This window comes from Sus scrofa, chromosome 2 (genome assembly GCF_054392235.1).
Source record: "Sus scrofa isolate SSC_HxYL_T2T_F1_AM1 chromosome 2, Sscrofa_HxYL_maternal_Yorkshire_Landrace_v2.0, whole genome shotgun sequence".
Lineage (NCBI taxonomy): Eukaryota > Metazoa > Chordata > Mammalia > Artiodactyla > Suidae > Sus > Sus scrofa.
In genome coordinates, this window is record NC_139384.1 from 91,306,608 (window position 1) to 91,319,542 (window position 12,935).

Below are 12,935 nucleotides of genomic sequence, written 5' to 3' on the forward strand. Positions count from 1 at the left end.
TCTGTGTCGCTCAGGCAAAACTCCCAGCTCTGGGATCTCTCCACCCTGTTCCACCTTCATCCGCTGCAGGGAAGACACCAGGCGCACAGAGGTTTATTTCAAAAAAATAATTTATAAAAGGCTATTTGCTTCTGTGTTTTTGGCAGGCTTCCAGCCTCTCGGCTAGCACAGGGGCCAATGCTCCTCCACCAAGATGCTGGCACAAGCAGCAGAGGGGAGGCTGGGGAGGCTGGGGAGGCCTGGGGAAATAGGGTTCAGAGGCCAGGACTTCTCTTGATGTAGGGAAGCAGGGAGATTTAGGACAACCCTGCAGCCAGGACCAACGGAAGCCCTGGAACAAGGACGAAGCATCAAGGCCCATGAGGCCAAGCAGAACCTCAAAAGCCAATAGAACACTACGACCATGACTCTAAGGCAAGGGCAGGGCCTTGAGACGACTTGAATTCTGGCTTGAGAAGCTGAGGCCGGAGCAGGAAGTCTCAACTAGGGAGCCCAGGACCAGAGACGGACCTCCCCAAAGCGGAACCAGAAATCTGGGACAGTACCCTTAAGTCAGGACCTGGGGCTGCCAAGGTCACCAGGTTGTGGCTGAGCCGGGAGACCCAAGGCTGCCAACTGGCCTACTGGTACAACCTGGTGCCACCGCTCACGTCTGCACCCCAGGGAAGAAGGAGCTGGGTCCCAGGGGCAGGGGCTCATGGCTGAAGACCGAGTCGCTGGAGGAGCAGGAGCTGCTGGCGTCCCCACCGGCGGGGGAGTAGGGTCCAAAGGTTAAGCGGAGGTCAAGGTACTATGGGGAACAGTGCTGGTTAGCCCTGGTAGTCAGGTTGCAAGAGGCCCAGAGGGCAATGGGCTGAGGGAGGTCAGGGGATAAGAGGGGAGCAGTACCTCTTCAGAGACAGCCAGCAGGACCTTGTCCAGTGCCTCCACCAGCTGCTTGAAAGTGGGCCTCTGAGAGGGTGCTGCGTGCCAACACTCACGCATCAGCCCATACCTGGGAGAGGTTGGGGGAAAGGTCAAAAGGAGCCCCAGGCTTGGGTGAGGGGAAGACCTCACAGTCCTGAGTGGGAGGCGTGATGAAGAGGTGGGGTTTGAGGAGTTCCCCTTGTGGCTCAGAGGGTTAAGAACTTGACTAATATCCATGAGGATGTGGGTTCATTCCCTGGCCTGGATCAGTGGGTTAAGGATCCAGCATTGCTGTGAGCTGCTGCATAGGTCGCAGATACAGCTTGGATCCCGTGTTGCTCTGGCTATGGTGCAGGATGGCAGCTACAGCTCTGATTCAACCCCTAGCCTGGGAACGTCCATATGCCACAAGGTGTGGCCCTAAAGAAAAATAATAATAAAATAAAGTGCTTTGATGCAGGCTAAGTGAGGCCATTCCATGGAAGGGTGTAGAAGCCAGGCCGGGAACTTTCTCGCTGAGCTGAGGAGGAGGCGGTGAGAGTGAGTTGGTGCTGACTACTCCCTACGGCCAGACCCTGAGGCCAAGGTCAGGGCAGAGGATGAGGACTGGAAAGTGGGGGAGAATGGGGTGAGGTCTCACAACTCTGGAGGGCAGTGTGGGGGCCGGTCCATCCGATGGCCCTCCCGTAGCAGCGAGAACAGCTCCTCCACGGGGATGCCAGGGTACGGGGAGCCCCCGAGGGTAAAGATCTCCCACAGCAGGATCCCAAATGACCACCTGGAGGCAGAATTCGGGCTCAGCGGGGCACAGCTTCACTCCCTACCTCTGGGACTAGGGTGGGGACCCCATACGTATGATCCACCACGGGGGTGGGGATTAGGGGTTCATTTTTAGAGTCTGGACCCATTCAGGTCTGTCCCAGGGCTGTGTGACCCCGGGCAAGTGCTTTGCCCTTTTTGTGGGGCAGGACAACGATGGCTGGCAGACACCCCCTCCAGCTTCTAGGAGACTCACACGTCACTCTGGTGTGTGTAGACTCTGTCAAACAAGGCCTCAGGTGCCATCCACTTGACAGGCAGGCGGCCCTGGCGGGGAGAAGGCACATTGCTGCTGAGCCTCACAGGTGCCGGTGATGCCCCGCCCCACCCAGCTCTGCCCAGTCTCCCCTCACGTTGCTTGTTTTCTTGTAGTAGTCAATATGGTGGATGCCTCGGGCCAGCCCAAAGTCAGCGATCTTCATCACATTGTCCTCAGTCACCAGCACGTTGCGGGCAGCCAGGTCCCGGTGGATGCACTGAGGGCAGGGCAGGGGACTTCGGCTTAGGGATCACCCACCCATTTTACAGATAAGGACATCAAGATTTAGAGAGGGGAAAAGTTCCCTGGCGATCTACTGGTGAGGATTTGATTTCACCACTGTGGCCTGGGTTCAGTCCCTGGTCTGGGAACTGAGATCCCATATCAAGCAACTGCACGCCATGGCCCCCCACCAAAAAAACAAAAAACAAACCAAAGCAGAAAAGAAAAAACCAAAGAGGTGAAACCTAGGCCAACTAACTTCAGGGCCCACACCCTCTGTCTTGCATTGTCTCTTCCTGCCTATAGGGTAGAGAGCATGTGAAGAAGGAATGGGAACACACAGTGACAACTGCATAGATGAGGGAGACAGAAGGACCTAGGGACACTTCCGGTAGCAAAAAAGAGACAAGAGGAAGAAGTTGGGCATGAGGAGTTCCCTTGTGGTGCAGTGGGTTAAGGATCTGGCACTGTCACCGCAGCAACTGGGGTCGCTGCTACAGCTTGGGTTTGATCCCTGGCCTGGGAACTTCCACATGCCGAGGGCGAGACCAAAAAGGAAAAAAAAAAAAAAAAAAAAAAATGCAGGGCATGAAAGGGTGGCAATGGAGCAGTTGGAGTGGCCGAGAGCCTTGCACTGACTGTACCTTTTGTGACTCCAGGTACTGCATGCCTCGGGCCACCTGATATGCGCAGGAGACCAGGGCAGGGAAGGAAAGTGGTCCCTCACTGCTCCGAGGCCCATCAGGGCTGAGGTCAGGGCCTGGGGGGCGGCGGGCCCGCAGGAACTCCCGCAGGTTTCCCTTGGCAGCACACTCCACAATCACGTACAGGGGCCCTATGGAGGCAAGGAGGGGAGAGGGACACTGCTGAGGCTGTGGTTCCCGGCTCCAACCATCCCTGCCCCTAGCCCTGCCCCGCCCCACCTTCCTGGGTGCAGACTCCCAGCAGATTGATGATGTTCTTGTGTCGGCCAATCAGCTTCATCACCTCCATCTCAGAGACTAGGTCAGCCAAGTCCTTGTCAGAAGCATTGTCTGCAAGGATGACAGCCAGAGTGACTATGAAAGGGAGGCTTTGGGTTGATGATAGGACGTGGAGTCCTGGACAGGAGTCAAAAAGATCTGGGTCTTGAGTTCCCTGGTGGCCCAGGGGATTAAGGATTTGACATTGCCACTGCTGTGGCATAGGTTCTGTCCCTAGCTTGGGAACTTCTGCAGGCCTCAGGTGTGGCCAAAAAAAAAAAAAAAAAAATCTAGGCCTGAATCCCTGCTGGGCTGTGTGGTCTTGTAAAAGTCTCTTAACCTCATCTTTGAACCTCAGAATCTTCTCATATGACATGGGACAGTGGATCGGGCCCTACTCTCACAGTGGATCGGCAAGAATGCAACGAGATCAAGGATCTAGAAGTGGTAGGCCTGCCAGTGAGTGGGGGCAGGAAATAGGAGAAAGGGGGAAGATTTCTGAATAGGAAGGAAGCCCTGTCTGGAGGGCTTGGCGTTCGTCCCTGCGTGGGGTGAGAGCTCCTGGGGGCGGGAAGCAGGCTGGCGCCCTAAGGTCTGTCTGACCAGGGCCTGGCGTCCATCAAGCCTGGGAATTTAGGGAGCTGTCAGTGGGGGCACAGCTCGGGGAGGCCAGGAAGAAGCTGTTCTGTTCCAGCTTCTCTTGAGAAGGGGCTGAGGACCAGGGGCTGAGCCCCCGGACCTGACCTGTGGCCCCAAGTCAATGACATACCCTCCCCACCAGAACTTGCAATGCACATTTCTCAATCGCTGCCTCCCAGAAAGTGCCAGGTGGCCCCAGCTGTGCAGAGAAGAGTGGCTGGGGAAGCAGAACAGCAGTTCAGGCCGTTTTTACAGAGGGGGCTGGGAGACAGCAATGGATCTCAGGTGTGTCCTGAGAACTTGGGGGGCTGCTGCCTGGGCTTGTGGACACAGGGGACCAGGAGGAAGCTGAGGATGTAACTTGCGGGGGAGATTGTGGGGGAATGAGGTGGAGGCCTTCAAGGCTAACAAGGTTTCTTGAGGTCAAGGCTGACATGGGGTATGAAACCCATCACCCCAAACCCTTGTAGTCATCACCATCCCAGTGGTGATGACTTTATGCACCAGGCACTTTGCATGAACCTCAGGCTGGGAGGCAGGGACCATTATTTACCCCATGTGATACATGAGGAAACTGAAACTCAGAAGTGACTTGTCAGGGTCTGCAGTAGAGTTGGGCCCTGTCCATTAGTCCCAAGGCCACAGTGTCTCTCCCCCAAGCTGCCATACTCACCCTTAAGCATCTTGACAGCCACGGTGCTGGCTTGATCGGGCCGGGTGGGGTCCATGCCAAAGGCCTCTGCACACACCACCTGCCCGAAGCAGCCCTCACCCAGGGGCTTTCCGAGCACCAGCCTGGAGATGAGAGAGATGAGGCCTCCATCACCAGGGCAACATTCCTGCCCAGAGTCTGATCCCTATCCTCAGCCTGCACGGCATACCTGTCCCGGGGGAACTCCCACAGTGGGTCGAGAGGTAGGTCTAGACTCACGAGGCCAGCGAGCAATGGGGGGCCGCTGGAGGAGAGACGGACACCCCGCACCAGAGACGAGCTTGACTTGGCTGAGGAGCCCGACTCCAGGGAGAACTGCAAAGTGAGAGAGTCGGTGGGTCTGCTGAAGCCTGGCTGAGGGTGGAAAGCAGGCCAAGAGCCTGCCTACAGAGACAGGAGGTGGGGGACAGGATGGCCAGTACCTGTCGTGCCAAGGGGAAGCGGGAGAGTTTCTGCACGGTGGCGGGCTGCCGGGGGTGCCGGCCGTGGAGCACCTGCCGGCGATAGAGCCCAGCCAGCAGCAGAAGCACAAGCAAAGCCAGAGAGCCTGATGCGTACAGGATGACATCCGTGTACCTAGCCTCGGGCCCTGCTGCCGTCCACGTGAGGTCCTCTTCTGCCCACAGACAGATACACAAAGACAGATACCTAACCAGTCAGTGGTCAGATGGCTGACCCACCCCCTCCCACCGAGACCCTCATAGCTTCCAACACACAGAGACACACACCAAGAAAACTGCATTTAGGGAGTTCCCGCTGTAGCTCAGCAGTAATTAACCCGACTGGTATCCATGAGGATGCAGGTACCATCCCTGGCCTTGCTCAGTGGGTTACGGATCCGGAGTTGCCGTAAGCTGTGGCTGGGATCTGCCGTTGCTATGGCTATGGCGGGCAGCTGCAGGTCCAATGGACCCCTAACCTGGGAACTTCCATATGCTGCAGATGTGGCCCTAAAAAACAAAAACAAAAACAAAAACAAAAAAAGAAAGAGAAAAAAGAAAATTGCATTTATACCCAATCCCACATACCCACACCCCAGAGGGTCACACAGTCACCTGTGAACATGCCCAGAGGGACTGCTATGCGCAGAATCAAACTAACAAATCCACACGCCACATCCCAAACCCAGACCCCACAGGCCAAGGAAGACCAACGGGTTCACAGACCAGTGCCAGACCACAGCAGAATCCCGCAGCCTCTCCTGGCCCCCGCAGAAACTCACCTGGCAACACTGTGAGCCAAGCTGACTGGTAGGAAAGGCCGATAGAGTTGCCTGCCAGACAGGTGTATTCACCTGCGTCCTCGGCAGACACATTCCGAAGGTATAGGACCTCCACCTCTGAGCTATTGATGTCTGCTGTCTGGGGGACATATTCAGGGGTCACAGCAGGGTCTGGGGCCACACTGTGGCTGGAAAGGGAGCTGGGGACCACCACCCACTCCCCACAGGAGAATGGTAGGGCTCAGGTGCTGGTAGGGACTGGACCTTTAAGACTTGCACATAGGGGAAGCCGTCGGCACCAAAGCTGCTGCCGTTGATGACAATGTGCTTCAGCCACTGGATGTGAGGCTGGGCATCGCTGTACACCTTGCATAACAGCTCCACGTCGCTGCCCACCACGGCTGTGGTATTGGCTGGGAGCCCCGCCTGCAGGATGGGCCGGTGCGGGGACCGCTCTGGGGGCCAGGCCGGGATGTCAGCCCTGACTGGTGGCACCACTTCCAGCCTCCCCACAGCTCAAGAGAGGGACCTTCCTGATACTCAGCTCAGACCTTGTTCCTCCCCTTCTTACCCTGTTTAAACCTTCCATGATTCTCCACTGCCTTTGCTGTCAAGGACAACTTTTTCGTCTATCACTCAAAAACCCTCTAGGCTTGGCTCCCTGCTTAAATGCCATACCCCAAGCTCTACCTGCTCACAACTGTGTTGTATTCTCCTTTTTTTCTTTTTGGCTGTACCCACAGCACACGAAACTTCTCAGACCAGGGATCGAACTTATGCCACGGCAGCAACCTGAGCCACAGCAGTGACAACACCAGATCCTTAACCCACTGAGCCATAAGGTAACTCCTGCATTGTATTCTTTACGTCTAGGGCCTTTACCCAGTCTGTGCCCTCTGCCTGGTATCTTTATCACTTTCCCTCTCAACGACCCTTGCTCTTCCAGGTGTGCATGACCCCCCTGTGCTTCTTTGGACCCATCTGGGCACTTTGAGGAGCTTGAATGCGTCATCTAAGACTAAATCCATCTTGTCTGTCAGACTGGGTCCCATCTGAGGGCAGGGCAGGACTCCCACCCCCACACCGCCTCGCCCCCTCGCCCGCTCACCCAGTACATCCAGCAGATAGCTGTAGCGGATGCTGCCCAAAGAGTTCTCCACGAGGCAGGTGTATGTGCCACGGTCCGATGGCACCACGCTTTCCATCACCAGGCTCCAGTGCTGGTGGCGCAGCTGGGGGCAGGGGAAGTGTCCACAAAGAGCCACTGAACCATGCCCATCCAGGGGACCAGGGCGTGAGGAGGCTAAATCCTGCCCACAGGGGTCTTTGAAAGCTCTCTGGGCTCTGGAGAGGCCAGGTCAAGGCCAGGGACTTTGGGACAAAGAAGGCTCCAAGAAGTATCTAAGCCCTGGGTTTAAGTCTTTGAGTTTTAGCTTTACTTCTTCCAAGCTGTGCCACCTTGAACCAGCCTTTGCTCTCTCTGAGTCTCTTCCTCTGAGACTACAACCTAGAGCTGACCCTGCAGGGTCTCTTCATGAGGATGAGTTGCTAAAACATACCAATACCTGCCAATCAGTGATCTTTCCCACTATATAAATGGAGTCACTAAAGGTGAGAGGTTAAGTCACTTGCAGGAGAGTGGCAGCTCTGGTGGACAACCAGAGCTGTCCAAGTCCACAGTCTAGTGCTCCTTCTGGGGCCCCACAGGTGCCTTCCTCATTAGGGAAAGAAGTGCGGGTTTGATTTGAGGGGACCGATGGAGAGCAGATGGTCTTGGCACCCAGAGACTCACCCTAATGCCTCCAATGCGATTCTCCCCATGGAAGTCCTGTCCATCCTTAAGCCAGCGGATGGTGGGCATGGGGTTGCCTGCCGCTGGACAGCGAAACTTGACAGTGTTCCCAGCAGGCACTGCATGCAGTTTCTTCTCCATGCGCTGGGGGTGTGTCCAGTAGGGTGCTGGAGAGGAGGAGAAGGGAGAGCTCAGGGTCCCCAGGAGGACCACTTGTTTCTACACAGGTCGCCTCTCAGTGACTAGCCAGGAGGTAGGGAAATGAGTGCTTGAAGACTCATACTGACCTTGCTGGGGGTAAATGTGCCCATTCGAGGGGCCACTGTGGGTCCCGGGGTCCTCATCACCGTTGCTGGAGATCATGGAGTCTATGTCAGGGACAGAGGGAGGCAATTTGAGGTCCAAGGGAGACAGTCTCTCTCCCCAGCTCTCTCCCTTAGCCCCTGCCAGACCCTCTTACCATCCATAACCAAGGTGACATTGTGCAGGACAAGCATGGAGCCTCGTGCCAGGCAGAAGTATCGGCCAGCATCCTCGGGTAGGAAGCTGGCAATCTCCAAGCGGCCTCTCCAGCCTCGTACTCGGCCAGCAGGTGCCAGGCGACTACCCTCCTTGTACCAGTGGCCACTACGTTCAGCCCGCCCACAGCATAACCGCACAGACTGCCCAAGGACCACAGTCAGCTCCCGCTCTTGCTCCTCCGGGCTGGGGGCCAGGCAGGGCTCTGTGGGCCCAGGACAGAGGTCAGTGAGCCCTGTAGCCCTGGCTGAGTCAGCCCCCTGCATACAGAGAACATGCTGCACACACTGGGCACAAGCACCCTTCGACATGCTGGACACCCAGTGCTCCTTGACCTTCACACAACCACATGCTACAGGTGCTACACGCAGGGCTAATGCCACACCTCTGGTGTATATCACACACACAGTGCGTAGCACACATGCTGGACAGCACATGCCACTGCCCAAGAAACACACACACACACACACACACACACACACACACACACACACACACACACAAGGCACATGCTATAACTGCTCTATGCATAGCTATAGCTATGTATAGGGCACACGCCACCCCTCTGGAGCACATCTCACTCACTGTGCATACACCACACATGCTGCCTGGGCCTTCCAAGCCACACACCTAGTGCACAGAACATATACACACACCTACACACCCACACACACAGCCAAGGGGCTCACCGCCAGCTCTGCAGCCCAGTTCAGGGCCTGCACCCTGCAAGGCCAGTCCTCTCTTATGGACACAGAGATGGATGGACACTTGCTGGGAGCCAGCCACTGAGACTCAATGGTTGGGTCCTGCCCCGCTGCCACCTCCTCAGGGCCTGGGCCAGGATCCTCTCCAGCTTTGCTCAGCCAGCAGTCCCCTCCTGATGCCCACTCTTTTCCACCCCTGCCACCCTCTCCTGTTTTCGAGGCCATACCCAGCTCCGTTTCCTCAGAGGCCTCAAGAGACAAAGCTGGAGCCCCAGGCACTGCCAGCAGGACCCCCAACAGGGCCAGCAGCAGCTGCATCTCCTTCCTGCTACTCACAGGGACCCAGGCTGGGCCTCCCGCCGACTGCCTTCCTGAAACAGAGAAGGCAAAGAACTCCTGCTAGATGTGCACCTTTGCTGGTGCTATGCCCCTGTTTTGCAGGTGAGGAAACTGAGACAGGAAATGGCCTGAAGGCTTGTCCAAGCCCCCAACCAGGCAACAACAGGGCAGAGACTAGAACCAGCTCTGCTACTGCCAGAACCCAAGGTTCCCCACAGTAGGTTGTGCTGGGGAGGGGTGGGGATGGGGGGCATCTGCGCTTCCTGCTCTCCCTGGGTCCTGCTGAGACCTTGGCACAAGTTCACAGAAAGGGCAGTTTTGGGATTCTTTCCTTAGAGGGAAGCAGAGAACTGAGATATATCTTCTGCTCCCTCTCAGCACACATAATTTATTTTTTGCTGAATAAATGAATTTATTACTGAAGAGCCAAAAAAAAAAAATCTGAAATATAATACAAGGCCAAATATCAGCATCTGGATGTTATCTGATCTGATCCCCACTCTTTAGCGCATTGCTGACATTTCCATGACCAGCTTTGGACACCTCCAGTGGCAGGGCACTCACTACTAACAAGGCAGTACGTTTTATGGCAAGTGGAAGCTCTCTCTCTTTTTTTTTTTTGTCTTTTTAGGGCCACACCCATGGCATATGGAAATTCCCAGGCTAGGGGTCGAATCAGAGCTACAGCTGCAGGCCTACACCACAGCTCACAACAAAGCCAGATCCTTAACCCACTGAGTGAGGTTACGGATCAAACCCAAGTCCTCCTGCATACTATAGTCAGGTTTGTTACCGCTGAGCCATGACAGGAACTCCTCCCCCCCGCCCCTTTTAAGGCCACACCTGTGGCATATGAAAGTTCCTGGGCTAGGGGTTAAATCCAGGGCTAGGGGCCACAGCCATAGCAACACCGGATCCGAGCTGCATCTGTGACCTATGCTGCAGCTTGTGGCAACAGCAGACTCTTAATCTACTAAGCAAGGCCAGGGATCAAACCTGCATCCTTGCCGACACTCAATATGTCGGGTTCTTAACCCACTAAACTACAAAAGAAGTCCTCTCTCCTGCAAGGCATGCAGAAGTTTCCGGATCAGGGATCAAAGCTAAGCCAGAGCAGCAGCAATGCTGAATCCTTAACCCTCTGAGCCACCAGGGAACTCTCAGAAGTTCTTTCACACTCTGAACCAAAACTGCATTCTGGAGATACTTCTGTTTTCTGTGCTTCCACAACTCCATCTGAGGCAACACAAGCTCTTGTAAAGGATGTACACTCTAGTGTCTGACAGAGCCAGGATCAAATCCTGACTCTTACCAACTTGCAAGTCCCTGTCCCTCTCTGGGCCACTCTCCTCCCAGGACTACTTTGAGGATAAAAGAGAATGTATGTAGGAGGTGGGCACACATAATGTTGGAATGTTCTCTTCTCCATCTGCCTCCCCATGATTGTCACCCTGGGTCTGCCCTTGGCCAGGGAAGTCACCTCTCTCTGTGGTGCTACTCACCTCAAGTGTGATGTACACACACACACCCCATCCAATTACCCTCCTCCAAATGCTACCAAGGATGTCTCCATCCCCCAAGAGGAACACTCAAAACCGAACCTCAGCCAGGGCAAAGGAAGAGGGTGACCAGTGTAGTTCCAGGGGCCTACCAGCTATCACTTGGGGCTGGGTAACAGGTGGTGCTGGTGTTTCTGGATCTACCTTGCCCAGGAGTCCCATCGCACCCTCTCTACTTAGCCTCTTTTCCCTCTTCAGCTCTGCTTCTGAGGCAAGTGGCACTCGGTGTGTCCTGGCCAAAGTTATTATCTCCCGCTTCAAACTGCTCCTTCCCTGAGTTGCCTCCAACTGGGGCATCACTTTCCAAACGCCTCTCCAGTCCATCCCTCTTCCCCTGCTTGAATCTAGAGCATGCCACGGTCATCTCTAGCTTGGACCTTTGCAAACATCTCTCTGGGTTCTCCAGCAGGGCTTCAAAAATGACAAGTCTGGGAAGTTCCCTGGTGTCCTAGTGGTTAGGACTCTGTGCTTTTCACCAGTGTGGTCCAGAGTTCAATCCCTAGTCTGGGAACTGAGATCCCACATCAAGCTGATTAAAAAAAAAAAAAAAAGTCTGTCCCACCCCAGCTTACAAGCCCTTAATGGCTGTCTATGTGCAGCAGGACCCAGTCCACACTGTTTATCCAGCATCCTAGGCCTCCCTCCATGCCCTTGTCCCTATCTTTGGCTGCACATTCTGCTACTTCAGTACTGTTAAACCATTAGTTTTCAAAACTGCACGTCTTCTCTCTTGCCTATACCTCCATGCTCCCCATTTCTCTTTTCCACATAGCTCAGAAGACACAATTTCCACTATCTCTGTGCCCATCACTGGCTTCCATTGCCCTTCCTCTGTGAAATCCCCTCACCCTGCTCTGCTCTGCAGAAAGGGCGGCTCTCTAGGTTGGGAGTGGAGTGGGAGGCCCAGGGATTTTTATCCCACCCCCAGGCTACCCTGACCTCAGAACCTTAGTCGGGTCACAAGGGGCCGCTGACCGACGGCCCAGCACGTGGGGCCGAAGGGCCTGACTCTGGCACAAGTAGTCTTGTGTTCTCCAGCCTCTCGCACCCAAGCGCTGGGGGACCCTGGACAAATGACTGCACCTCTCAGAGCCACAGCCTCCTTATCTCTACTCGGAGCCCGCACACGGTCGGGGACAGAGGGACCAGGGCGCTCTTCCTCCTCCACCCCAACCCAGCCTCGCTGGGGGCAAATGCCAGTCACGGGTCCTGAAGGAGAGCTGCAGAGACAGCCGGCCCGCCCCCGCCCCGGTGGGCAATGAGTAACCAGCTCCGCGGCCCGGGTGCTCTTTGGACAGAGCGGGACAAAAGGCCCTGTGTGCGCTGCGGGTTACTGATTTACCGTCCCCATCAACCCCCCCCGCCCCCCCACCGGCTGAGCGGACGCCTAGGTCCTCAGTGCTGGGAGGGGTCAGCTCCCAGTCCCGCCGCCGCTCGCCCCCTGGCGGCTGGGAGCGCAGCCTGGTCCCGGCTCACCTCGAACCTCCGTGGACCCGCTTCCAGCACAGGGTTCCGACTCACCTGGGTCCTCTGCAGCCCGGCTCCCAGCTTCCACCAGCCCCGACCCCTGCGCCCAGCGGGGATGGCAGGCTCAGCCCGGGAGCTGCTCAGCCCCGGGCGGGAGAGCCAGGAATGCACCCGCGACAGCGGCGTGGCCGCGGGGCGGCCCAGCGCCCCGCCCACCTCGAGTTTCGCCTACTTTGGGCTCCTCCCCTCCTGGACCAGCTCTGTCCTGACAGAGACTGGGCCGGGAACAGCCCAGTGCCCCGCCCATCTCGGGCCTGGCCCCTCCTGGACCAGCTCCTGACAGCGGGTGGCATAGCGTCCCGCCCACCTGGAGACCAGTCCTCGAACCCATCAGCGCCCCGCGGCCTACGGGGCGGGGGAACGGGGGGGGGCGGGGGGGCAATCCTAGCTGGCACATCCCTTCCGATTCTGCCTTTATTTGCCTCACCCAGGCCAGGCTTCCAAGTTCTAGTCCATTGCTCCACCTCCTGCACTTCATCCCTCTGGGGACAAGACCCAGCAGTCCTGACCCGCCATTTCCGTAGACTCTGGCTTAGTCTGGCTCCTTTGTCTTCTGCGCAATTGTCATACAGTAGCTAGTAGACCTACCCAGCTTGTACCCCCATCCGTTCTCTGAACAACTTTCAGAGTGATTTTTTTTCCTTTTTGGCCGCCTCCGGCCTGTGGAAATTCCTGGTCCAGGGATCGAATCCATGCCACAGCAGCGACCCAAGTCACTGCAGTGACAACGCAGGATCCTTAACCCGTTGTGCCA

At 56.4% G+C, this 12,935-nt stretch overlaps 1 protein-coding gene and 1 non-coding gene across 7 annotated transcripts; both read right to left on the reverse strand.

The window, feature by feature from the left end:
* Positions 1–92: 92 nt before the first annotated feature.
* Positions 93–12,290, reverse strand: FGFR4 (fibroblast growth factor receptor 4). Of its 6 annotated transcripts, none has more exons than XM_085013757.1 (18): positions 12,176–12,290; positions 9,093–9,127; positions 7,994–8,257; positions 7,821–7,901; positions 7,534–7,700; positions 6,850–6,973; positions 6,006–6,196; positions 5,742–5,880; positions 4,942–5,135; positions 4,689–4,834; positions 4,481–4,602; positions 3,130–3,240; positions 2,851–3,041; positions 2,079–2,201; positions 1,922–1,992; positions 1,547–1,684; positions 889–994; positions 93–790 (listed from the first exon to the last, which is right to left on the reverse strand). In XM_085013757.1, the coding sequence occupies exons 3-18, from the start codon at positions 8,028–8,030 to the stop codon at positions 647–649; spliced, it is 2,085 nt and encodes a 694-aa protein (XP_084869883.1). In that variant the 5' UTR covers positions 8,031–8,257; positions 9,093–9,127; positions 12,176–12,290; the 3' UTR covers positions 93–646. The 6 variants fall into 6 exon arrangements, with proteins under 6 accessions (XP_084869883.1, XP_003123730.1, XP_084869884.1 ...); XM_003123682.6 differs by having other exon boundaries at positions 8,984–9,127; XM_085013758.1 differs by having other exon boundaries at positions 8,742–9,127.
* On the reverse strand, positions 8,771–8,829 carry MIR7138 (microRNA mir-7138). Its single transcript, NR_128454.1, has one exon. It is a non-coding gene; the product is annotated as a microRNA mir-7138 (primary transcript).
* Positions 12,291–12,935: the final 645 nt, after the last annotated feature.